The sequence below is a fragment of the Sinocyclocheilus grahami genome, unplaced genomic scaffold (genome assembly GCF_001515645.1).
Source record: "Sinocyclocheilus grahami isolate Dianchi unplaced genomic scaffold, SAMN03320097.WGS_v1.1 scaffold144.1, whole genome shotgun sequence".
Taxonomy (NCBI): Eukaryota; Metazoa; Chordata; class Actinopteri; order Cypriniformes; family Cyprinidae; genus Sinocyclocheilus; species Sinocyclocheilus grahami.
Window position 1 is genome coordinate 619,380 of NW_015505323.1, and position 27,976 is coordinate 647,355.

Consider the following 27,976-nt stretch of genomic DNA (forward strand, 5'->3'; position numbering starts at 1 on the left):
GGCGACCGAGGCTGTCACTCAGTCGATTCAATTGTACGTAATATTTAATTTTAAGTTCCACAGAAGAAAGAAAGTCATACAGGTTGCGAACAAACCAACAACAGTGGTAATCTGTTCAGATTCATATTCTGCACTCACAAGTATACTGAGTGGAAAATCAGAATCTAGACAAGATATTTTATTAGAAGTACAGCAAAGTTTGTACCGAATACGGCAACTGAGAATTATAGCAGAATTGTTATGGGTGCCTGCTCATGCTGAAGTGGAAGGAAATGAGGAGGTAGACAAGATATAGTGAAACGGGCTCTTAAGCACACAAATATTGACATGAATATACCCTGTAGCTGTCAGAAAGATATGGCAAGAGACATGGGATAAAGGTAACAAAGGGCGACATTTGTATAATATAAATAAACAAGTGGACATGTAAGAACTGCTTATAGAAGAGATGATACATATCGTGATTGAGAATTGGACACTAATCTTAATAAATCACTCCAGATGATAGGAAGACATGAATCTGGTCAATGTAATCATTGTGGACTTCCAGAAACTGTAGAGCATGTGCTGATTAACTGTAGAGCATGGGAAAGAATAGTTCAAAGAGGAATTAAAATCTGCCGGCATTAATTCTATAACATTACAGAATGTGTTAAACAGTTCTCATAAAGGTTATAAAGCTCTTATTCATTTTCTGAAAAGAACAAATGTATATAATAAAATATAGGTAGGAGGGGTTTTTTTGTTTGTTTTTTTGAATGAGCATTTCCCTTGAGATCGTCGCCTCACACTCCATCCCAGTAGGTGGCGGAATAAGCACCAAACGCTGGTTTGCCAACCGCCATTAAACATCAAAAGAAGAAGACGAAGAAGGTTACGAACTACCCATCCACTAGGTGGTACGAACGTTTCTGCAGCAAAGAGAATTTGACCACAGAAGAAGTAGAGGACTGAGGAAGTGGCCTAAACGGGAAAAAAATTGCATTTCACCACTTTTGTCTTTTAGCATCGCGGGGTTTTTTTTTTGTACTTTTCAATAATTTTTTTAAATGTTGGGTGCATAAAAGCGTATATCGCTAATTCGCTAATCTTTCGTTAATTCTTGCGTGCGAGGCTTTACAAGTAGGTGCGTCGCAAATATCATTTATTACGAAATGCTAAGTGTAATGCGTCTTCTTGATTCATGTTTTCTGTAACGTTACTACATTTATTTTGCATGACTTGACAAAGAACTAGATACTGTGCGAATAACACTCAATCAGACAACTTTGTGTTTTATTTTAGTTTTGAGAGATGGCTGATTTACTGACAGTGTACGACGATGACCAGGCCAACAGCTTTATTGAGTGCTCGGTAAATCTGTCTTTATTTTGAGCCGAGTTTACAAAAACAGATATTGATATTGTTTATTAAAACGTCATGTAAATGCATTGACCTAACTCTATGGCACTTATATTGATAAATGTTTTTCCTCAGATCTGCGATAAAAGAATACGGGGCGAAACCCATTACAAAATACACGTGACCACATTACAACATTTGAAGGTAAGGAGAGAAAATCCAGTGTTGTGACTGAAGGAGTAGTAATAATAATTGATAACCGAACACCAAAGTGGCATATCAGAATGATTTCTGAAGAATAACGTGACACCGAAGGCTGCTGAAAATTCACCTTTGCCATCACAGGAAGAAATTACATTTGAAAATATATTAAACAGAAACGGTTCTTTTCTCTTTGTAATAATATTTCACAAGATACATGTTTTTATTGTATTTTTGATCAAATAAATGCAGCCTTCTGAGCATAAAAGACTTTCAACAGCATACAACATATTTAATTATTCTAAACTTTTGACTAGTATTAGTACATATTTATATACAGTTTAGTAGTTCAGTGTTTCTGAAGTACTATTAATAATAGATTTTAAGTGGTTTTAGATTGTAATTGAATGTTTAGTTTTACTCACTTTTCTGCTTCGTTCAACTTTAGGACTTCTAAGGAATCGAGATCAACCAGCGAACAACATTTTGCCTATTCATTTCCTTTGTCTCAGACATTGTATGCACAGGTTATGACCTTGTATACAGGTTATGTCTGCATTGCTTTATCAGTCCCAAAAGCTACTCATTTTGCTTTTAAAGCAAATTAGGAGGAGTTGTGTGGACACTGGAGTGTTTTGGGCTGTTCGATGTCGTTTCTTTGTCTTTACTATAAGATGGTGAGATACCAGTCCAATTAGATTTCATTTTGAGGACCAAATACACTTTACAATTTTATAGGTTTATCTTTTTGCTTCTTCAGTCTCCTGAACAGATGGAGCTGCTTGAAACAACATGTATATTCTTGTACACTTCTGCATATTTGAGAAGATTCAAGAGCTCTATAACATTGCTTTTTTTTTTTAGTCTGAGGGCATCCTCACACTACTCCAAATAGTTGTCACCTGCACTAAAATGTGCGGTAGTTTGACAGCCTATAGCCATTATTGCTGTTGGTGGTGCAGCAAGATGATGTGCTTTTTCACAAGACTGCCAAAGGACTATTAGATGCTGCATACTAAAATGGCAGGAATTGTCCAAATCTGCCAGCTCCGTTCTTAACTGGCTGGCCACAATGTTTCCGAGAGTCGTACTGCACAGGTTTTCTTTTAAAGTTTCTCAGCTGCTCCTTGTTGCTCTGATTTTCCAAACTTTGTGAGATTCATCATGACATTGAATCTTTGGAAGATACTCAGAGCGACACTCCTTGAGCACAACTATATATTCGGCTTGATTTCAGATTTCTGCATGGGAAGTAGTCCGTACTTATGTTTGGTCAAATGGGAATTCTGACCATACAACTCTTACCGCATTATTTCTGTTTTGTGTATCCTCTGTGGAGACTGCTGTGCCTCTATAGCTATTGGCTACAAAGGGCTGGACAGTAAATAATCCAAATTTATTTCTGTTATATCACTTGGAAATTGAGTTGTTTTATAAAATAACACAGGATACTGAATCCTAGTAAATCCATGAACACATTTTCATGTTTGTGTTATTTTGAATGACTTTTAGTAAGTATGTTCTGACTGGATCTTTTCAGCTTTTACAGCTCCATGGCATGTTACTTTTGTGAAATTCTTCATTATTCATCTTATTTCCTCTCATGAACAAGTGAAACCCAAACTTGTAGTTTGTTTCTGGAAAATTTGGGATTCATTTTCCCACACACAATGCTTCCTTTATGATAACCATACTTGTGGTTCTTCAAACTTGAACTTTTTTTTATCCAGAATGATGCACAATATGGGTCCCACAGAGCTTCTGGGGTAAAGTTACTTAATCAAGAGCCCAGTGAATAAAGAAGGTCTCCCCCAAATGGGGTTTAGACCATCTACCGTCACAACACTCTTTGTTGCCTATGTGTTATTAACCTCTGTTTACTTTATTTCAGTATTGCAAGTAGCTCCTATGAAGTGTACATAAGTAAAATATATAGTCACCTGTGCCTGTTTTTCCTCCACTGTTAATCTCTTCAAAGAAAGAGGACACCCTAGCTTCACAAGGTAAGTAGTAAAAGTCACAACTTTGTCCAGAATTTCTTCTAATGTCTAGGCATCTCACGGTCCCTGATTCTGTTGGATTTATAAAAAAAATTAGTTTATGGGGTTCTTGTGGTTAGTCCTTGTGTTTAGTAAAAAGAAGTCCGATCAAATTTTGTTCAGACAGAGTTATCATCAATGTAATAAGACTATACGAAATGTCCCAAAATCAAATTATTTTGTTTTATTTTCTATTTATTGAGATTACATTGACATTGAATTTGCTATTTAAAAGCACATGTCTATCATATCAGGAAATTCAACAGAAATCTCAAGGAGTTTGTAAGTATTCAAATTGTCAGGTGTCATCTCATAGGTTCAGAAGGGTTTCCTTAGAGAAGGATGTCCTTCTGCCATCAAAATGTGTGGACATTACAGCTACAAAACTCACAGAATTCACCACTGATGATAGGAATCATCAAAAGAACTGATTTTTGTCCCCAAAGTGATATGAAGCCCTAGATGCTACAGGTTTTTTTTTATGAATTTGAAGACAAAGAAGAAACCGAATCCTTCTGGAATCACATGGGCCTGGATTTTTATCGGTTAAGTGGATTTTTATAGTTGCAGTAAAACCATGGAATATTTAAGAAACAGGAATAACATTTTTTGTTATTCAAAGAATAAGAAGTGAATCTGTTTCAGGATTTTAGGGGGAATATGGGTGTCTTTTTCAGTTTCATGGTTGGCATGAAATGGAAAATGCAACTTTCTTTTCTTTCCTCTTGTGCCATGTATCAGAGTGAAACCTGAGTGAAAAAAAAATGGGACTTGATTTTGTCTACTGGGATTTGATTTGACCGCTGCGATCATTTCATGCAGGTGGCCGGTTGTTGTGGGGAAGTATTGAAACCCGTCTGGTTATTGGATAACCTTATTGTCCTGCCTTCTCTTCTCTGATGTTGTGTACATTGATGTTGCAATGTCTATGTGAGGGGACGGGTTTTAAATTGTTTTTGATTTGAAAATTACAATGGCATGTTTAAATAAATAGTAGTGATGATGTGGACATATAAATCCTTAAAGATCTGTAAAATTATTAATTTAAGGACCTTATGGTTCAATTCATTGTTTGTGCCCTCCAGTGTATATATATATATATATTTTCCCTTGTTCAGTGTGAGATGATTAACTTGTAAATTTGTTCCCTCAAAACATCATACATGCTGGAAATAACACATTGCTTGCAATGTGCTCAGCAGATTTTTATTTTGAAATTTCATAGAGTCCCCTTTTACATAAGCAGGCATTGAGGACAACACAAGCAAGCATACCATACACATTATGTGTATGGACAGTATCACAGGTGGATAAGTATGAATTTCTATAGCATCTTCTGGACTGGTCGCAATCCAGGGGATGCTGTTTTGCCACAGTGATGTGTGAATGCTAGTACAATCGGTGTACCAGCTCATCACCTGGGCAAAACCGGTTTCTTCAGATTGGACCTTGATGCTAGAGGATTTTCCCAAAGCTTCGTAGATTCTAGAGATCTGAGATTCCCATATGGATCTTTAAGTGGATGGGACAATTTGGTCTTGTTTCAGCATTATTCCACAATTCGAGACCAGATAGTCTTTCATCAAATGGAGTCTTTCATGATGGCTGAAAATTAGATGAACTCTCTGGATTTTGATGGAAATGTAATGTCTTTCAGCAGAGATATGATGGGAATGGCCATTATATTCCAGTACAAAGGATGACACAAGAACTGTTTTACCTGCCAAAAAGCCTCAGGTCTAAATCAATGTCTAAGCAGAATAGGTGTTTGTGGACATGAAATCTAATGGAAATGCAACATTGAAGCAAACTTCAACATTTTGTTTTAACACCGAGAGGAGTCTTCATCAGCTAATTTGTGGGAATGTTTCTCAACCGTTAATGCCCTGTGGTTCACTTGTACCAAAAAAAAAAACTATTACTGTGATCTGACCTGTTTAAACAGGTAGAAACATAATGACATAGGAAACATATAGGATCTTTCAGTTATTAACAATATATTATTTGTATATTTGTAAACTGCTGAAAAGATCATGTTTTATGAGCTTATTCTGTCCTTTATAGGAGAGATTCCGAGACCACCTCCACTGCCGGAATGGACGGACATCAGAGAATATTTGGAATACCTGAATCTTGATGAGCCCATCATCGGTAAGACGACTTCAGAATTAAAACATACCATTTAAAATGGAGTAATGTGGTCTTAAAGGGATGGGTAACCCCTAAATAAAAAGTTGGTCATCATTTACTCACCTCATGTCATTAGGGTTGGGCCGATAGATGATGCCATCGTCCATCGCCGATGGCTGACAGACATCACGATGTTGAGCCGGCATCGTGATCTCCCCAACCCCCTTCCCCCCGCAATCTGCCGCATTCCAATTCCATGTTCGGAAAGGAAATTAAGTGTACTACAGAACCCCTAAAGGGAATATATAGCCCTACGAGATGGGAGGATTAAAATATATATATATATATTTCAATACTTTCTCTCGCAATTATATAGTTAGGTAATTATACAGTATATAAATTGCAGGCTTCAGGGAGCCGCCCGCTACTAATATGCAGGGCATTGAAACCACTTTCGAATGCGCGCTCTCATTTTACTTTCACTTTCGAGATTTGCGATCACACGGACTCTATACTATGGAGCGGCAGTACCTACCACACATTGTACAAGATTAGATATTTGTCATTGGTGCTCAGTATCTGCAAATCATTCGCCATTGTCCTATCAGTCATCTCTCCTTACTCTGTATGTGGTAAGTGAACTTTCATGTACTGTAATGTAAAAGTCTACTGCTAGCAAGCGGCTAACCATGTCCCTTTAGTGGCTCCGTAGAATGCATTATTTGTTTTCTGTGCCTTTCTGTATACGGATTCAAACTTCGGGCACACCCCCTAACCCTGCCCCCCGATGTCATCGTCCATCACGATGTTTCACTGTAGACATCGTCCGATGCCAATTTGGTAGACATCGCCCAACCCTACATGTAATTTCAAACCTGTATGATTTTCTTTCTTCTGTGGTACATGAAAGAAGATATTTTGTACATTTTTTCAACTGTTTTCTCCCATACAAAGAAAGGCAATGGGGTCCAAAATAACATTGGAATTTGGACCCCATTGACCTTCATTGTATAGCTGAAAAAAATAGATATTTTCAAAATATCTTTAATTGCAATAAACCACTAACTTTTCCTTTTCTTTTTTCAGGTCTCAACTCCCTGGTACAGGTTCCAGATCATGTAACTGACGATGGCAAAACTGTGTTAAAGTACAAGTGCCGAATGTGTGTCGTGGAGATGGACCTTTATAGCATGGTGGCCCATATCGTTGGACGCAAACACAGACAAAAATACTTGGTATGGTGGCTTTGTTCCTCATTATACGTTTACTCTTATACTGTTCAGAGTGAAATAAATTGATTACATTAGATCTGTCTTGGCAGGAGCTGAAAAGACCTGACTTGGTGACATGGCAAGACAACAACCAAAAACAACCGGGTCTTGTTGCCAGAGCCAAAGCTGCAGTAGTTGAAAAGCAGGAGGGATGGGGAAAGCCAGTGGTAATATAATCTTAGTGGATTTGTTGCTTGTAAAATTGATTATTTTGAAGAGTTTTGCATAGAAATATGAATTAATATTCAGCTGTAACTTCATTTTAGGCACTCCGAAAACCACAAGAGAAATTCAGAAATGTTTTCCAAGGTGAATATTTGACCTTTGAATCAGCAGCTTACTTTTCATAGTACAGAACTTAATTTTGTGTGAAATTTACATATTTTTATGTACTCTTTGTACCTAGCAGGAATTGATTTAAGGGCCAGTGTTCACTATGGACAAGACTCTCTTACGAAGTCACCTTTCCCTGAACAGGTTCAAAAACAGACATACTTGGATGAAGACCAACATGGAAGACCCTATTATACTGCCGATAAGTATGACCAGTACAATAGACCTAATCCAAGTCATGCAATCAGTCAACAATTCTACGCATAGAAATATGAATTAATATTCAGCTGTAACTTCATTTTAGGCACTCCGAAAACCACAAGAGAAATTCAGAAATGTTTTCCAAGGTGAATATTTGACCTTTGAATCAGCAGCTTATTTTTCATAGTACAGAACTTAATTTTGTGTGAAATTTACATATTTTTATGTACTCTTTGTACCTAGCAGGAATTGATTTAAGGGCCAGTGTTCACTATGGACAAGACTCTCTTACGAAGTCACCTTTCCCTGAACAGGTTCAAAAACAGACATACTTGGATGAAGACCAACATGGAAGACCCTATTATACTGCCGATAAGTATGACCAGTACAATAGACCTAATCCAAGTCATGCAATCAGTCAACAATTCTATCCAGAAGAAAACCAACATCAAAAACCTTACGAAGATGCTGGCATTCGAGGAGGTGATGATTATCCTGAAAGAGAAATGCATACTAGGCCCTATGCAGACCAGAGTGGACGGAGACTTCAGGAAGACTACGAAAGAGAAAGTCTTGGCGGAGGACAGTTCTCAGGAGGTCAAATAAACCGATTTAATGACAAAGACCTCCGAATCCGCCCTGGAGCATCAGAATATCAGAAAGAGCAAATGGAAGGTAGGCGGAATGCAGGTTATGAAGAGAGAAATCCTGCCATGAATCCCATGTCAATGCATGGAAGAAGCTTTAATGAGGAGAAAAGAGGCACCGTCAGAGAAATGCAAAGTAGGACTTGGGACAAAGTTAATGAGGTGCAAGGTTACCCCCCTATGTTTCAACCCAAAAATCCGAGAGCATATTCACAAGAAGCGGCTCCAGCTAAAAAGAAAAGGAAGAGCAGATTCTCTGATGCAACCGCAGAGGAAATAGCACTCACACATATGAGGTGACTTGATCATTTCATAATGTCACATTCAGAAAATTTGTTGCTCAATGTTATGAAATTTGATGGGTGTATTTTTACTCAAATTTATATTCGTCTGTTGTCTTCAGGGGTTATTTATTTATTTACTAAATTCTCATTTCAGACATTCAAATAAATTCCCCGCCAAAGTGAAACCAAGAGGAGCACCGTTTAGAGCAAATCCTCTGGTAACCCTTGTTTACGCTCAAATCAATTGTATATAAAATGTTTTATCTTAAGATAACTTGCCTTTTAAATATGGTGTATAGGTATTCCTATGATATACTTTGTCATGAACTGCGTTTACATGCAGTTTAAGTTCTATTTTTAATCGGACTAAAGCAGTCATTTTGCTTTTTAAAATGTAATTTAAACGCTTTAGCGTTTTTTTGTGAAGTCAGACTAATGGTGCGATAACATTTACCGTTGTTCAATGAAATTTTGCAGACAAATTCCAGTCATTTTAGTAGGAATACAGTAAGGATTCACTAATTCTCACCTTAACATAAGCAGATAATATGGTTGTAGCTGGTCTTCGTTTCTAGCATGGACTATTCACATTAATCAAACTACAACTGGCTTCATTGTTGTTCGCATTCAAGACACAGCGATGTGGCACATTGTGCCGTATATACTTGAACATACAGATGAAGACTGTGGCTTGACTATGTACTAACCCACAGTGTTTGTTGGAATACTCGTTGTTTTTTTGTTTTTCTTTAGTCTTTAAATAAACAATTTGTGGATTCTGGAAGTACATCCCATCTTAATCCAAAACATGAAAACGTTCTGGACATACTTGTGAGTGCAGAATATTTGACAAACATGAAAAAAGACTAGCTGATAAACTGGAGTTTTCATTTGAACATATTCTGTTTAAATTACAGAATGACATCAAGATTGAAAATATGGATGAAGCCAGATTTCTTAAAGAAAAGCTGTGCACAGTTTTGAAAGAGTTCCAAGACAACAAATCCAGAAGTGCTGTGGTAAGCAGTGTTATATGCCAAGAATGATTCTCATTTAATTCAGTCTAAATAATTGTTCTCTATCTATTTATAAAGGGCCATACTTCACAACCTGTCAGTGATCACAGAGGAGTAAAGCAGACAGACCAGCGCAGAGATGCATATAAAGACCCAAGGGATGATCCAGATAGCATGCATTTAGGAAAGAGAGGTTTCCAAGAGGCCAGACGATATGAAGACGGTCCCAGAAGTTTCCAAGAATCCAGACAATTTGGAGATGACCCTAGAATGTTTCGAGAGGTCCGACAAATCGGGGATGACCCCAGAGGTCTTAGAGAGACCAGACGTTATGAAGATGATTACAAGGAGTCAAAACGATTTGACAGTTATCCCAGTGATCTTCAAGAAGCAAGGCCGTACGCCAATGATCCCAGAGGATTTCAAAAGATGATGTTACAAGAGACCACACGAGATCTTCCAGAGCGGAGACGTTATGATGAAGATCCTAGACAAAAGGAACAACATTTTGAAGAATATTCAAGAGCAGAAGCTCCAAGAAGCACTCAAGAGACAAGATATTATGAAGGTGATTACAGAGGCTTTGGAAATTTGGATCCTGAAAGAAATTGGGAGCATCAGAAAGGACGTTCATTAGAGCGTTTTGAGAACAGAGGCCCGGCAGATCTTGAGAGAGGTTTTCAAGGTAATCATAAACCCCTTTTTTTTTTTTGGTTGTAGCTGATGGTTGTAGGTCAAACTTGTTTTCCTAAGGAGCTGATGATAAGGTTACTATATGTGATTACAGTGTTTTGAAGTGTTTCAAAGAATTTGTACCAGTTTTTTATATCAACTCCTGATTGATTCCACATAATTATCTTGTTTTCAGAGAGCTTTGGCAAGCCTCCTGTTCACTTCCAACCAACCTCTCTACAAGAAGAAGCGAGGATGTATGCTGGGAGAGCACAGCAGAGGTCTCATCAGAATGACCATGAGCCAGGCGATGAACCCTACGACCCGTTCCACCCATCATCCTCGCCACCTCCAGAAGCAACCAGCTCCACCAGTCTTGACAAGATTGCATCAACTCTTCTTGAGCTCGTGGCTCGTAGATGAAGTTAGCTGATGAGTCAGTTCATAATATAAGATGGTTATAGCTTAACAATAGTCTACAGTGATTGATCACCTTTATGTAAATTCATACAATAACTTTCAGTAAATGTAATACTGTTTTCATCCGCCCATACCGCTTATTCTCTGCAGGGTCACGGAGGGCTGGAGGTTATGCAAGCATCTCGGGCCACAGGCAGGAAAATACACTGAATGGATAGGAAGTCATCGCAGGGCACACACATATTCATACTGTTTTGAATTACTACCTAAATTCTCACTGCTTTTCATTTTGTCACGATTTGTAGCCTGCTTGCTGTTGTCTTTTCTGTTTGGTTTGTGTACTAAGAAATTGTAATGGGTTTTGTTCAAATGGTTTATAAGAAAGATGATTGAAAAAAAATAAACAGTTCAACCCAAATTTGACTGTCCTTTTTTTAACAATAATTTAAAAAAATAAATAAAATTTATTAAATTGACATTGGTTTTGAACTATGGCATATAAAATATAACAAGCATTTCATGTTTTTTATTTTATTTCAAACACCTAGTGCCAAACTGAATTTTCCCAAAATCCCAATATTGTAATATTTTTGTGTGAAGAGCTGACCACAGAACTGGATTCAACTATAATAAAAAATATATATTTTTTTTAGCTTTTGTACTTTGGACGAGTATTTTTTATATAAATGTAACATTTGTCATGTATTATATGTTGTAAACGCATACCTTGCTATATATATATATAATTACTGTTTTAGAATAATGAAATACTGAGGTCATTCTTATTTTGATTCCACAAACAGATTCACAAAATGCATACAATTAAAGCGTATGCATTCATGTGATGTGCAGACCAGCTCAACCTCTCGCTGAACTAAAGAACAATCACATTCAATGGCGAGTACGTCACAGTTAACGTATCACTTCTTCCGGTTTAAAAAAAAAAAGTTGTCAAATCGTCGGCCATCTTGGTTCCTGTAACAGCCTGAAATAAATTAAATATTACGACGAACCGGACTACGCTACGATTTCATCACGTAAAGTGAGTATAAAAATGGTGTACTTTGCTGCGTTACTGTTCGGTTGCTATCTACAACTTGGTTTGGATGAAGAGGGGGTCGTTTTGAGCTCGTGGTCTAATAAAAGTTTTCATCCAATGGACGATTGTTTTGGAGGATGAACATAGGCGCCATTTCCCTCCTCGCTCTCTGAAGCGCTTATTGGTGGCTATTGGAAGGGAATGGAGGCGGTCAGGAAACTGTTGGACATAGGTCGCCATTTTGGCTCTCTAGCGTAAATGACTTCTATTGGATCACTGGTTCGTTCTGAGCCTAAATGGTGGCAGTTTCTTAACTACCAGAACCCTTAGAAACCTTGATTGGTGGAATCTAGTCCGAGGTTTGATTGGTCTGAAGGACAGATCCAAACGTAGTCTTTATTGGTTAGACTGTCTTTACACCGCTTTACAAATATTGTAGGAAAACTCGCTCAAAGCCTTCCAAAACCATCATTATTTCACTTCTCCTAGTTTGACGGGAATCAGTCAATGCGGCCTGCTAACGTAGCGAGCACTGTCTCTAACGTTACGTTAGCTTTATGCTGCTCATTTTATAGTCCTTATCTGTCCGTACAATCTGACTGGCTGTAGATGTTTTGAGATGTAAATCAGTCTCACAGTAAAAAAATACATCGGGCACTATGGGTTTCATCTAGAACAATGTTACACACATACACTGAATGTTTGCATGGTTTCGGTTAGCATGTCTCCCGGTAGCCTGCAAATGCGTGTCAACTTCGTTAATGAAAAAAGCATTTGTAATTTGTATCGGTATCAGTGTTTATTACGATTCATCAGAGGTGTAAGACATGTATATCTGTGTGCTTAATTTATTCGTGTTGGAATATATTCCGTGTATTTTAATTGAGCAAAATGTGCGGATGGTGTCATATACATTGCATAAACAAATACACTTCTACTTGTCACCTATGAGTGAAAATAAAAAATAAAATACTAACGTCATAATTACTAGATTTAGCAAAAAGCTGTAATTTAAGTCGTAATTGACATGATTTTAATGTACTAGGTTAAATGGAGGTCAATTCATAGCACATGAACTCACTATTTACACATGATTCTTCAGTGAGCGTTTCAAGGCAACACTTAAAAGCAATATCATTGCCTATTGACCTTGATTTTACAAGAAACATATAATGGCATTCTTAGCAAATGTTGCCATAATCTTTCAGTACTGTTGCTGTAAATAATTTACCTGCTTTCCACATGTATTTTAACAACAACAAAGTATAGGAAGCATTGTACTGCAGTTGTTGCTCTGGTTTTCATCTATACTGTTTAAAGCTAACCCCTTATTTTGATGTGCATCTCTCACATAATTAAAAAAAAAGAAGAAGTCAAGTGTCGCCTCACTGAATGTCTCGGCAAAGTGTTAGCAGACTTGGTTCTTTATGAAAAATAATATGAAATCTTAAATCTGCTGTGCATCAATTGGATTTGGGCGGAAGGTGCATAGGGCGTTTTGCATGTGGTGACATGAAGTTTCGGGAAATAACGAGACTAATAAAGAATCAAGTGATGATGTTAAGCAAGTTAAGGTGTGATTGTATTAGCAAGATTTTGTGGGCAAAAAAGTATTGACAATAGTATGTAGATAGATTCAGCTTAAGCAGAAGTGACTTAACTCAAAATTTCAGATTGCATAGATTAGAAATAACTGGATTTCTGGTGAAATTTTGTGTGAATTAGCTGAACAGTGGCAAATGTGACTGCCCCATTTGTATTTTTCTACTAATAACCATAATTAAATGAAAAGTTAACAAATAAGCGTAATAACAGTTGCATAACATGTATACTTTTTGGTCACATGAGATTGTGCTGTATGGTTGGTTACACGTATTAGAGGTTAAACCATTTGACATGACCCTTCAGGTCAACTTTACATTCATTTAGGACACAGTTAATGTTGAGTTTAGGTTTCATGTGCTGCACTGCATGCATGTTCTTTCACTCAAATGAGACTGCAAGTCTGACCTGAGTGACTTTCCACTTTAAATCATGCGGCTACAGCATGCTGGTACCCTCTATGAGACCACCCTGAGCCAATCACTGTTCATGGGCTCATTTGCATTACTGCACGCCTGGCCAATCCGCTCCTCCGAGGGGCGGGTTTTAGAGACATTTAGTTTGACTTTGTAAATAAGCAAGGGACAGTTGTTTGAGAAGTCAGTTATTCAGTCCAGCTCCGTCCAGCCACAGTAGGGAAGACGATCTGCAGGGGACAGATTTTTAAAGACTCGCTAACCGAGACGATCCTCCGCCCTCCCTGCGTGCTTTTTGCAACTTTCTGCTGCTTTTGTCTGGTTGTTTTTTTCTCTCTCGTTCTTTTCATTCCCTGACCCCTATCCTGCAGCTCAAGGTAACTTAAAACAGGAAGTTGGGTGTCTGTAAAAGGGGGCGGAGTGGAGAGGGTAAGCAGGGAGGAGGGGGATGACACGGCCTACAGACGGCTGGCTAGGCCAATAGCGGCAGAGACCGACTCGGGCTCATTTGAAGAATCCAGCAAAGGGGCAGGTTCTTGGAGATAGGCGGGCCGAGAGTATCGTTTAGCAAGCTAGATTGATTACAGTCGAGTGTTAAAGGGAAAGCAGTCAGGAGATTTTTGCTCCGACTTGTTCTGCTGCTCTGCATTGCTCTCACACTTTTATTTCTTTTCATCCATCCCTTTTCTCCACCTCTCCCTCACTTTCTCGCCTGTTTTTCCGGTCACTCGTGCCGAGGCAGGGGTCAGCTGAAAGACAAATAGTAGGGTTGCCAGGCAGAGGCCAACTCCAGGCTCCAGGCGACTTCAGGGGAGGAATGGGAGTGGGTTGTGTGTTTAGGAAAGGGGGGAGGGGGGTGGCTGAAGAAGATGGGCTAGTAGAAGGGGGAGGGGTCGGAACGGGGGGCGGCGGTAGGTGATCGCGCTCCCCTCGGCTCGGGGCTTTGAAAGCAGCAGCAGATCGCCTGTCCCACAGCCTTTTGTCTCCTCCTGGGACCAAGCCTGTGGACTAGACAGTTAAGGAGACTTTCGAGATGTCCTCCTGTTCTCCAGCGCCCACAGCGCAGCATATGAAGGGCACGGGGTAAGTGTGACTTGCGACTGCAATCAGACAGTAAAGCTCTCTCTCTCGCTCTCTCTCGCTGCAGTAATGGGATGCTTCCTCTGTCCTCCGCTGCGCTTTTCTCCTCCTCCTTTCGTCCTCTACTTTTCCCCTTGCTTGAAATCTGAGTGTACATCTTTGTGTTTTCTGTCTTGTTCATTTTGAAGTCCTTAACCAGACTACCAATGTTTGACGTGATGATGTAAACATTAACTATCTGGAAATTTCACTGGTTTTGCATACGGAATTTTAACTTTCCATCGTTGAACTGCATGGCGTACTCTTTGATCGCAGCTGACCTCTTAAGTTCAGTTCATTCACTTTGACTTTGGACCTATTGAAGGTCCCGTGCTGTTGTGTATCTCTGGTACAACTGTGTTGCTTACAGAGACAGATAGAAATGATGGCCCTGGCTGCATAGGACCGCTAGTTCCGGTTCACCTTTCAAGGCCCAGTTTCATGGCTTGTTTACACTCTTGTGTAGACAGTGAAGCAGAGCAGAGGACATTATGGATGTGGGCTTTACGTGACCATCATGGATTGGGGTTTATATGGGGACTTTTAGCCCCTTAGTTCATCATGTACAGACGGCTGTCCTCACACATTGCCTCATTATGGAATCCGGTCGGATTAAAATCTCTTTTTCGCTTGTGTACTAGAAAGTTTCCATTAGTGATGGTATTAAGGTCCTTTTGGGGAAAGGAGTTACTAAAAATAACTCTAGGTAGAGCCTTGACTGCTGCTTCTCAGCATGATGTGTTCGGTTAAGATTTTAATATAATTTTAGCTCCTTACTGCACCAGTTTGCAATGATGTTCAAGGGTAAAATGTCACACCTGACTAATGTTTTTGCACATTCCCTCTCGTTCCCGGAGTTTTGCGCTTGAGGTTGTTTTGAAATGTCAGCGCAGAACCTTTAAAGTTTACAGTTGGGTTTCTGGTGCTTGCGTCGACACGTCGTCACACCTTGCCATTGCTAATGGGCCCATCAGTGGATGAAGGTCACAGGAATGTGAGAGCGGCTCCCGCATTCGATCCGTCAGTGGGGAGAGTGTGAGACCAAGAGCACAGTGCATCCCTCAGGGGCACAGACAAGAGGGGGCCATTCACCATCATTACACACAGTAGGGTCGCCAAGTTGCTTCACTGAAAGTTGAAAAACCAGTCTCCGTTTGCTTTCTTTCTGTGCTATAGTATATCCTTCACTCTCTCTCTCTCTCTCTCTCTCCCTCCCCCTAAACTGTGTATTATTTTACCCCCCCCCCCTTCCTGCTTATTGCCGAATGACCTTGAGAGTTCAGGGACGGCTTCCTGGAGTTGATGTGAGGCAGAACCAAGGGCAAATTTAGAATGATTGATCCATGAGATTAGACACGGATCAGAGTGGCGGTATTGTCCAGCCCCTATGTTTTTTGCTCCCAACATTAGAGCAAAATAAGCACAGCTTTTTGTTGGTTAATTTGTAATTCATTGCCGGGTGCATTTTTTTGTGTCTGAGTCGATGATTAGCCAGTAACCTCAGCAGGCTTTGTCAATATATATGTTTTATTTGTTTATTTGTTTAGTTTTTTTACCAGCTGGCCTTTCTGTGTGAATGCTTGGGTAGTTAATAAGTCCTGAATGTAGCTTTAGAAATGTGACCTTTCTGTATGACAGAATGATCATAGAAAACAACTTGTCTGTGTTCTGTAATTTTATTGAGGCTGGTTTTGGTTCAGGGTCTTAGGTAATATGTAATAAAGAGTTGTATGTATGTTGTGTAATAAAAAGAGTAAGTTACTCTTACTTTTTACTCTTACTCTTACTTAAGAGTAAGTTACTCTTAACAGCAAAAAAGAGTAAGTTACTTACATGCGCAGTTATACACAAGTTTTTGCATAGTTGCGCTAAGCCTATCCAAGTATATAGGACACAATGCGTAATATTTAATAAAAAGAGTTGTCAGTAAGTGCATTTGCATGTGCAGTTATAAGCAGGTTGTACATGACACAATGTGTGATCGATTATTTCAAGATTTTAATCCTCATCGCATAATTTGTAGTACAGTTAATGTATATGCAGTCTCAATATTGGAGTCTATATGACTTTGCAAAACCCTGACTGGTTTTATTTCAGTCTGACCAACGTGTTTAGATGACATTTTAAAAATACACATTGTTGTTTTATTCTGACTAAAATCGAACTAAAAAGTTCTTTTAAAATATATTTAAAAGCTCTTAATTTTCATTCTAACATATGTATCTTTCTCATATTATTTTCTTCACCTGTTCTTGAAAATTTTTCCCTCTGGAATGCTCCGATATTAGATAAGATTGAATTACCTCTATGTGCATTCATCATTTGGTATGCATTTACATTTGGTATTCCTAAACTATATAGGGGAGGCAGGCTGGAAATGAGGGGTGTGAGCAAAAATAGAGACGTATGACATGATGTTGAGATGAGTGTTAAAGTTTAACAGCGTCTCCAGTGGAAAGCGGTTTCTTCTGAAATGGCAAGCAGTTCTGTGGTTGAGTTCAATATGGGCCTGTCAAACTAAAAAGCAGACTTTGAAAAGAGCTTTTTAAGTCCTGGCTGTTAAAATTAGGCTCATTCTAGAGGTGAGCTTCATGTCTGAGAGGTAGCTTAGATCTCAAGTCAACACAACAGCTAGCATCCACATGTCAGCATCAGCACAGCTGATTTGAATCTCTCCTGCATGAGAAAGAGGTTGTTCTACAGTAAATGTATGTGAAATTGTTATGTTGTGTTTGTGTCACAGCAGTTTCTCCTCCTTGGAGGCCTCAGGCCACACTTTCTCCAACCATTAAATATCTGCTGCACAACCAGCTTAACTCATCTCTTGTCAAGGGGGTAATTTGCAATATCTCAAGTGTTTGAGAACCGCTTGTCCCCGATCACACTGAAATGTTCGAGCATTCCTTTGCTGCAGTCCTCCTGCACAGCGAAAGCCAGGCTGGCAGTGATGTTCTTGCTGATTCAGCCTCTGCTGGCGGCATTGACTTTCTGAGACACAGAGCACCAGCGGTCATTGCCGTCAAGGCAACCGAACATTTCAGGAGAAATCCTACACCACCGCTGCGTTCTGACTTGATGAAGGACGATCGTGACTGAGAATTGAAGCACGTGCACTGAGCCTCACTTACCTTTTTGTGTCCTGTCTAAAGTTGGTTTGAATTACATTGTGATGATGTAGTTCCGTTATGGTTGCAGTTGGGTCAACGATATAACACTTTTTAAAGTCAAAATTGTCAGTTAGGGCTGTGTGGTATATCAAGTTTATATGATTTATCGATATATTTTTAATAAGCTATATGGTATGAGGCAATACCGTTTATATCGATATCCAGTGAGCTGCTGTGGGTAAAGTGCATAATCCAGTTTGTCCTAAACATGAGACATGTTTATATTAAAGGGCTTTAAAATAACTTGTAAGCAATGTGCCCTCAAAAAAAAGTTTCTTTTTTCTTGCTGATCAAAACCTTTCTCTATTGGGCGGACATTTTGGCCACCTGAGCAAAAACTTATACCAGACCTGTACAGTGCACACACAAACTTTAATGTGCTATTTATATTTTATTTGACCCTTGTTGTAACTAAATGATGCATATCTTAGGTTACCTGAGAAAACATTTTTACAGTGCTGTTACCAAGAAATTCTATTAAAAATCTTTTTTTTTTAAATCTCACGCAGAACAGTTCAATTCTTTATAATAATATAATATGAACAAAATGAAGCGGATATTGCTCATGAATTCCCTTTTTGAGTTTTTTTTATTTATTAGGTTTATAATAAAATATAATATAAAAACAAACTGAAGAATTTAAACTGATGGAATAGAATAGAATACAATAGAAAACAAACTGAAGCTTTTAAACTGAGATCTGTAAGCTAGTTTACTAGAATTAAATCAAATGGTTTTCCCAACTCATTTTTACATGTTTGCTGTGCGTGGCATATTATTTCTTCTGCGCTGTCTTAGAGAGAACATTGCTATATATATATTTATATATATATTTAATCCAAATAGAAAAACTTAGAAAAAAACAAGATATATAACGTATATCGCAATTCAGCCAAAAAATACAGAGATATGATTTTTTTGGCCATATCGCCCAGCCCTAAGCAAATGATTATTATTTCTTGGGCAAAAAAAAACAACATATTTTAAAAGTTGCTTCTCTGTATCTAGCTTGTTAATATTTGAAAGTTGCCCCTTTTAATTATTATTTTGCTTTAACACAATACAAAACATAACCTCAAAAGAACAAGGATTCTACCCACAATGCTAAGCCAGAGGTCTTGCTCCTCCCATCTCAGGTTGTGTGTCTCGATCTGGTTAAAGGAGTCAAAAATAGCTCCCACTCAAGCAGCTGGTCTAAGCGAGCTTTGATTTAACCTATTTATGTCTCCTTTAATGGTGTGTTATCTCATTTAATTTGCCTCACAATTTCCCATGTCCATGACAGTAATTTGCCGCTGTTATCGCCTGCTAATTATCCAGCTAGTTTTCTTAATTGTCTTACTTGAGATGTTAAATTATTTCTTATCAAGCCGGAGCTGGCACATCCACACTCACAGATGTACTGCAGAAGACCGTAGTGAGATAGACACCTGATGCTGTTGCTTCCCAGCAGCAGAGCGACTGCCAATGACCTCCTGTGTTTTTCTTATTATAAGCATGCATAATGAATTTGATTGACAGTTGACTGCTTCAATCAGGCCTGAAATGAGTCTAGAACTTATTGACAGCAGTCACAAATTGATCATTGATTTGTATTATGCTTGCTTGTCTAATGTCACTGATCATGATTATTTTGGAGGCAAATAAAGACTGTGACACTAAACATTTTTTTTTTTTTTTATCAGTGTGATTGTAATCATCCTAATCCTTCGAAATACATAAGAGGAGTAAGAGATAAAAGCAGGTCACTGCTTTTCACCAGTAATCACGCACGTTTCACTGTGTTGTTCCTCCGTTTGACCCACATAGTGAGGCTTCTCGGCAGTCCAACTGCTCCCCCTCCATTAAGCCCTTGGCACTTTGTCTTGTTATTGGATTATGGCTGAACTGCACAAGTTCGAGTACTTTTTTTACTGCCTCACTCCGGCTCCTGTGGCACCCCACCCTGCTATTTCTGGCCCTGTGTTTTCTTCCAGAGAAAGAGAGAGGTGCTTTGTAGCGTCCGTGGCAGCGCAAGCTCAGGCAGGCTGCCTGCAGAATTCCTCACATGCCATAGTAACCTGCCAGCATTGCTCCTCTTGCTTTTTCAGTTTGCTTTAGTTTGTGTTTGGATTGTCTCCGTTGCGTCAGTGCCGAGCCGTACTGTCAGTTCAGTTCCAAAGCTATTTGGGTATCCAGATGTGCACTCCAGGCTTCAGGTCACTGGCACGGAGGAGGACTTTGTTCTCCAGGTTTTTCACAGATGGTTTCCTGGCTTAGTTTACGCATGGCTGAGTTGACCAATCGCCCCATCGACAGTTGCGCCAGGCATTTTACTGTAGCGACGCACAGCTATCACACACAATTATTCAGACTTCTTCATCCCAAACTAAACAGTGTATATTGTGGTTTATTATCTCAAAGCTCAAGAAGTTTACGTGAATTATGAGGCTTGTATGTGAACATTAACCCTGACTTGTCGTGTTTTCTCTCCCTCTTTATCTCCTAGCAGATCTGGAGATGTCGGCAGACTCATTTGGAGCAGGCGGCAGCGATGCCCAGCAGAGCCTACAGTCCTTTTGGCCCAGAGTGATGGAAGAAATCAGGAATCTTACCGTGGTACGGGTTTCTCCTAGCTTTTTTTACCTAGCTTATCACTTGGATACAGTATAAACACTGCCTTTCTCAAAACAAACCCTAAAAAGTCTTTACTGGAAAATTGTAGTCAACTATGTAGTATCTCAACAAGAGTCTACCACTGTTCATTATGAGGAATTATTCATGTTATTGTGAGTTCTCCTCTAAGGCACTCTCGCACTGTTTCAGAAGGATTTCCGTGTGCAAGAGCTTCCTCTTGCTCGCATCAAGAAAATTATGAAACTGGATGAGGATGTGAAGGTAAGAGCAGCCGAGCTGAATCAACACAATCACTCTAAGCTGACGGCAGCACACTTCCTGTCTTTGATTCTTGAGAAAGCAGCAACGCAGCAATTGTCTGCTGAACATCAAGTGGCAAGTTGCGTCAATAACTAGTGTAGTTTGCTATGGCAAGCTTCACTATTCAGTGTTTCCCCTGCCATTATTTTAGGGGGGCGGCCCCCCTTGAATGTCAAGATAATTTTATTTAATTATATTTTCTCTATAGCACCAGATCACAACAGAAGTCATTTAAAGTTACCTTTCTTATAGAACATGTCTATACCTTGTTCTTTCATTATGCAAACTAAATAGCCTTATGTTATTTATCTTATTTACACGACGGCATGTCATTTCAGTCTCTACGTTATGGTCGCGCTCTCTGTATCACGCACAGCGTAGTTCCGCCTGATGCGCGTACTCACGCGCACACACACACACACACACACACACACACACACACAAGTAAGCCCACTCCCACTAGACAGTGATATTAACCTCTGCCGTCTCACTAATGAGGACATAAATACATGAATTCTCTGCCTTTTTCCACTGTTTTCAGCAGTGAATCTGGCCATCACTCTGTACTGAGGTTTAATGCGCTGTAACCGAGTGTGCTGAAAAACCTACTGAGCAATGCCAAAATACACAGACTGCAGCTTCGCTCTGCGTATCCAGTCTCTCTCTAGGTTAATAACTCGTACAGGACTGTGCATCTTGAGAAAACATATAAAACCTAACCCAAATCCATAACCCTCACGGCACAAATGAGCATTATTATTTTTATACAGAAAAGAGATTTGGTCAGAGCTTACAGTGGCTTAAGCTGTTATCTGTTCTGGGCATTTATAAATAATGTATTATGAGATCAAATCATTCCCAGAGACAGTATTTGTCACAGCTATGTGTCCGACCCGGCCAAGGCAATAAAAGCAAACATGTGGTGAGGTATTTAGACAATGTTATGACACATAATAAAAATATGAATGAATGCTAGCCTTTTGAAGCCAGGCTTATAATGATCAGCAGGAGGACAAGCAGATTGATCACTGCTGCTTTAAATTCCTTTCATCTGACCTCGTCTATTTACTTTCTCACTTTATATTTTTACAACAGCAAAGCAGTTCGTGCAGGACGTGTTTTTGTATTATGCAGTTTTTTTAGTTTTACACCAGACGGACAGCAGTTTTTCAGCATTTCACGCCATGAGCAGCACATTCGCACAACACTTTCCTATGTTTAAAAACAGCTAGTTTTGCATTCAAAAAGATGCATTTTTCAAATTGAACTAGTCTTAACTTAATAAAACTAAACTGAACTAAAACTAAATAAAATGTGTGAATAGTTATGCCATGTCATGATAAACCAAGCTGTCAAAAACACAGCCTGTTGATATCTATTTTTAATATAATCTTGTTTTTCTTGATGTGAATAAGTTAAAGAGGACACGTAATAGGGCTTGTCCTCTAACATCTTTTAACTCCTCCCTGATTTTGGCAGGAGGAATTCTGCATTGTTTTTGTGTTTTCTTAATGTTGTTTGTGAAGGATACAGCTGTCTAGGAAGCTGTTACGCAGTAACTTTTCAGCACTCTTTGTCTTTTCACAGGAAACCCTGTGGCTTTAGTGGATCAGAGGCAGTCGAGGGGTTCACAGAGCACAGTAAATGCATTCTGTCAGGCTTTTTTGTGACTGTGATCACCTCATACAATAGCATTTTAAACAAATAGGTAAAATGCAAACCTGTGATTAGTGATAAACAATATTCTTTCACCATATAAACATTTGTTACGCTTTCTCTGACTGTCTGTAGATGTGAGGTGGATTTCCCCTTAGAAAGTACAGCTGAGTGTAGGTTCTGTTTCTGTTTTGAAACATCAGATGTCAGAGACGGACCTTTATAGTGCTCTGGTGTTGTGTCAGGCCCCCTTTTTTTCAGGCCTGTGTGGGTGATCCTACTATTGCCCATAAATTTTAACCTGAGTCAGAGGGGCTTTCCAAATTGTGTGTGAATTCACTTTTTGTTTTGCTTTATTGTTTTGCTGAGATGGTTTAATTCCCCTTTTCTGTATTTACTTGCACCAAGATAATCTGATAATATAATATAATGTTGTAATATAATACAGTGTTTCCCCTGCCATTATTTTAGGGGGGCGGCCCCCCTTGAATGTCAAGATAATTTTATTTAATTATATTTTCTCTATAGCACCAGATCACAACAGAAGTCATTTAAAGTTACCTTTCTTATAGAACATGTCTATACCTTGTTCTTTCATTAAGCAAACTAAATAGCCTTATGTTATTTATCTTATTTACACGACGGCATGTCATTTCAGTCTCTACGTTATGGTCGCGCTCTCTGTATCACGCACAGCGTAGTTCCGCCTGATGCGCGTACTCACGCGCACACACACACACACACACACACACACACACACACAAGTAAGCCCACTCCCACTAGACAGTGATATTAACCTCTGCCGTCTCACTAATGAGGACATAAATACATGAATAACATCTCCAGAACTGCCCTTAGAGTCACTTCATGAGCATTTGACCGTTTCATTTCAGTAAAACTATCCTCATGTCATACACACACAGAAATGTAATTGTATTCACGGCAACCCGTCAAAATAAAAGTTCGGTTTAACTTGAGGGCATTGGCTATTACTTACATATTACTACTGTTGAGTAGAATGTACGTAACAGGCTGCTACTACTATTATTAAAATTATTAAAACTTTATTTTTAAGGAATAAGCATTCAGTATTTCTTCAATGTTTTAATTGTAATATTAAATTACCTTTATTTTCCAAAAAATTATATTTGTTTAATTTTTTATTACTTAAAAGATAGATCCCCCCCCCCCAAAGCCGTAAACCTAGGGGAAACACTGCTATTACTATTGCTCCTACTTGCAGTTTTTTTTGTTTGTTTGTTTGGTTTCAAATCTTCAGTCATAGTATTGAAGTTATGAATGTTCTATACTATTTGTGCTATAGACATGAATCAAATCATGTGGCTTGAGGATTAGTATGCTGCGTCTTAAATGACCTAACTTGCCTGCCAAAATAAGAAGGCCAAAAAATCCCATCGATTTTGATGAATATCGCAGAACCTTTTCTAGGGACCCTATGGGATAGTGAAGCACCCAAATTCAGCAACTGAAAATGTTAAAATAACGAAAAACCGTTATTTTCGGTTTCATCTGGGTCAGCAACTACGTTGTGCACATCATGTTGATAAGCTACAACAGGTAAACGTGTCAGCAAACTGGGCATACATCACTCTGCCCAAAAATGATTCTAGAATAGCAATATGTAAATTTTGTTCAGCTGAAATATTGATAGGTTGCCAAAGAACTTTGCTTTTAACTAGTCTTCATTTATGACATGTGGATATGACACTCTGAACTGCATACCAAGTTCAATTACCCTGTTATCCAAATTCAGTTAACAAAACTTTTATTTTTGGTTTCAGTTTTTGGCTAAATGAAATCATTCATTTTGGTTTCGGTGTTATGGGGGAAAAAAATTACAGTAGTACAACACTACTATGGGATCCTTTTGCTTAGTCCACCTAGACTGACCCAAAAGTCTCCTAGAAATCATCAGAACATGCTAGCAACCATATATCGACATGCTTCAAACCCCTGTGAACAATGCCCTGGCAGCCCAATGCCCTTTGCAATGCCCTGGCAACCTTCCATCTCACCCTAGCAAAGATATTTTTCAGCATATACAAATTAAATAATCCATATATGGTCAATTTAATTCGCAAACTGCCATTAATGAAAGTATGTTTATAAAGTTTTCTAGTTGATTTTTAAGGCATCAAATCAAAATTGAATGTTTTTGTGGTCTTCTCCAAATGAAAAGTAAATATTTTCAGTGGCTTCAGCTGCAGTGCAGTCTGATTTGGACCACTACAAAAACAGTAATCTATTATTTTCTCAGCATTGTGAATAGAAAAACTATTATATCCAGTCATCTGGCCATTTTCTGTGAAACAGCCTGATATTTGGTAGTGTGTAAACATTGAATAGAATTTTTCCGAGAACTAAAAATAACTTCTCTTATAACAACCTCAGTTCCATGTATTGCCAATATTTACACTATTTGCCAGATCCTTTAACAAAGTAACATGCACATAAACAAACCTTTAAGTATAAATAAGAACATGGCATCAGTACTGTCGAAAGAGCTAGAGGTCATTTCAAGAGTGCTGTGAGCCAAGTATTGAGTAGCGGTAACACACACTGATGCCCTTTTAGTGTGGTTTCATAGAGCAAGAGAAATAAAAATTATTAGACATAAGGTTTGGTGTATTTGCTTGATAGTTTAACCCTTTAGCTTAACTCCTCCTTTTCTTTGTGCTCAGTTGGACAATACAAAGATATTTTGATGTTGTAGATGCCACAGGGCATGATCTTCCCACACAGCCTTAGCTGCGTGGGAAGCAGGCATCAGGTCAGGGTGTTGTCCAGACTCTCAAAATTACCTGCAGCTTAGAGTGGAAAGAGAGAAAAGCCAAGGCAGTTAAGAGCTCAGGAGCAGTGGCATGGGCAAGACCCCTGGGTCAGTTTTTGACGTAGCCTCTTAGGCCACTACATATGTCCATCTGTATGTTGGCAGGCCAAAACATGATGGGCATGGGCATAGTGAGTGTCTGGATAGGATTGTATGTCGTCCTTTCATTTCCCCTTTATTAACTTGCTTTGGTAATCATCCATAGATGATCAGTGCCGAGGCACCAGTGCTGTTTGCCAAAGCAGCACAGATCTTCATCACAGAGCTCACTCTCAGAGCCTGGATTCACACTGAGGACAACAAGCGACGCACACTACAGGTCAGTCATGTTCATTCTCAACTTCCCTTTGACCCCTCGCCCTAGCCAGCTGAGATAAACCAGTCTCCTTGAAAATTTTTTATTTTTTTGTTTTTGAAGAAGACTGAAAACGATAGAAGGAAGATGGTGGGTGGGATCAGGAAATTACTTTGAACTGGTCACCTGCACCCTGTATTTCAGAGCACTACCTGCTAAGCCATGTGTCTGGCTATCGCCATATGTATAGTAGTTCTCAATTTAAGACAAACTTGGATTTATTTCCTGATTCCAACCACCATCTTCCCCTTATTATTTCCTGACTGTTTTCCTGACTGTCACATTTACCATTGCTTGGCGAAATTTCATTGGCAAAATCCAGTCATTTCAATAGGAATAACTGCAAACTGGAGTTTTGTTTCAGAGCGAAAAAGATCTCCACGCAGTGTTCGCTCATGTTCAAGTTGGACTTGTGAACTTGCCGCGATCACCAACAGAAATCTGCTCAATTTGAAAATGACTTCTGTGTGAGCTGTGCTTCATACATCACTACACTATTGACAATGGACATTTTTTCCCATAAAATTTCACTAATATTTTGCTAATGTGACTGCACCTTTAGCCATTGTTCCTATTATCTTCTGTTCTCCATGTGAATAGGTCCAACCCCAAAACATTACGGCAAAGATAAAAAAAAAGGTCCCTCCTAATACTACATGCACTGGAGTCATGACATAGCTTGTCTGTTTATGGGAAGAGCCCCCCACAGGCCCCCAAGGCTTATCTCTGTTCCACTGTAGCGTAGAGTCTAAAAGTATCTACCATGACCCACTTACTTTTTTCCATTGATTTTGCCCCCCCTGTGCTGTGAAACACTGTCCTGAACCCTGATTGATACTCATAAAGTGGTCCCTTAATGCTTGGATTGAACATTAATAATAATGACATCTATAAAATATTATTTATTAAAAGATATATACATTTTTATAGATTATTATTATTATGTGACATTTAATTAAAATTTCTTAACCTAAATAACTGAATGTGTTAGAGGAGTTAGATTAAACATATTTAATTTTAATATTTTATTTTAAAATGAAATCTATCTATCTATCTATCTATCTATATATATATATATATATATATATATATATAAAATCTATAAAAAATATATCTAAATATCTTACTATTGTTATATTTTGTGTGTGTGTGTGTGTATATATGTATGTGAGTGTGTGTGTGTATATATATATATATATACAGTCCAATAGTTTGCAATGTAGCAGCACATGTCAACATATCCTTTTTCCGACATGGTGTTCAGCAACAGGTTTTGTCACTGAACAAAGCTGTAATGACTGTTAGACCATCTCTTTAATATGTAGATGGTATTACCGCTCAGCCTGTGAGCTTGCAGCTGGCCCACAGTTCCAAATGGTGTCGCCACGACAACAGTCGTCAATGGAACAACTGCATGGATGTGACCCTTCACCACCAGATATTAAACATGATGCTAAAAATAGCTGCTGATTTGGGGGGTGACAATGGGTGGTCTTTGCATCCAATATCCTGTGGAAAATACCACTAGTAGATGGTCTGTAGGGTGAGATCGTGTCACTGTTCACTAAGACCGTTTGATGTAGTGAGTGGCATACATTATCATATTATATTATCAAATATTGCGGCACAATTTTATTTTGAGCTACATCCTTTTTTGGGATTTGTATGTCACCGCTATTCCTGTGACTATATGTTACATGTGATGTTTTAGTCTTTTTGAATTTGTTTTTGACTGTCTGGTCTTATTTTCTGTTTTCCAGAGGAATGACATCGCCATGGCCATCACTAAGTTTGATCAGTTTGACTTCCTCATTGATATCGTCCCCCGCGATGACCTCAAGCCTCCAAAACGACAGGTGTGGAAAAGAGAAGAGCTTCAAGCTGTCAAAATTAATCAGCATCTACAATTTTTTTTTCTTTAGCATCTGTGAAGAGGAGATGGTGCTGTATTGTCTTTGGCAGCGTGGGGGCGCTGTAAACATCCTTGACTGGAAGCTGGGTGTAGGGTTTGTGAAGGCTTTCAGTCGGATGTTTGCAGCACCCTGCTTCCCCTATCTCTGCACAACCAGACATCATATTTAATCTTTTCTTCTATGTGTATTTTACGAACGCACCCGTATCACCATGTGCCTGACTCCAAAAACAACCATGTGTGGTTATGTGCCACAGCAATGGCAGCAGAACTGTGATTGGCAAACTAAAAGAAGAATTTCTAACCCTGCCAATCGCAGATTTTACCAGCCACTCAGATGCTTTACCAGCTATTTTTATTCTTTCAGTTGAAATAAGGGACACACTAC

At 38.8% G+C, this 27,976-nt stretch overlaps 2 protein-coding genes across 7 annotated transcripts in view; both read left to right on the forward strand.

The window, feature by feature from the left end:
• Positions 1–882: 882 nt before the first annotated feature.
• Positions 883–10,973, forward strand: LOC107591651 (uncharacterized). The gene is made up of 16 exons (XM_016280871.1): positions 883–1,126; positions 1,285–1,353; positions 1,477–1,545; positions 3,521–3,545; positions 5,646–5,732; positions 6,798–6,946; positions 7,033–7,149; positions 7,249–7,291; positions 7,389–7,576; positions 7,620–7,662; positions 7,760–8,459; positions 8,602–8,665; positions 9,201–9,278; positions 9,365–9,466; positions 9,542–10,148; positions 10,332–10,973. The coding sequence occupies exons 2-16, from the start codon at positions 1,294–1,296 to the stop codon at positions 10,556–10,558; spliced, it is 2,559 nt and encodes an 852-aa protein (XP_016136357.1). The 5' UTR covers positions 883–1,126; positions 1,285–1,293; the 3' UTR covers positions 10,559–10,973.
• A 531-nt stretch (positions 10,974–11,504) lies between these two features.
• Positions 11,505–27,976, forward strand: part of LOC107591605 (nuclear transcription factor Y subunit gamma) — a 28,792-nt gene continuing 12,320 nt past the window's right edge. The window contains exons 1-5 of one of the 6 annotated variants that reach the window (XM_016280808.1): positions 11,505–11,597; positions 20,387–20,496; positions 20,704–20,775; positions 25,527–25,640; positions 27,437–27,532. In XM_016280808.1, the coding sequence (XP_016136294.1) occupies positions 20,398–20,496; positions 20,704–20,775; positions 25,527–25,640; positions 27,437–27,532 (381 nt within the window). In that variant the 5' untranslated portion in view covers positions 11,505–11,597; positions 20,387–20,397. Of the gene's footprint in view, positions 11,598–13,804; positions 14,696–20,386; positions 20,497–20,703; positions 20,776–25,526; positions 25,641–27,436; positions 27,533–27,976 lie in introns of those variants that run through there. The other 5 variants (XM_016280803.1, XM_016280807.1, XM_016280804.1 and 2 more) reach the window with 5 other exon arrangements.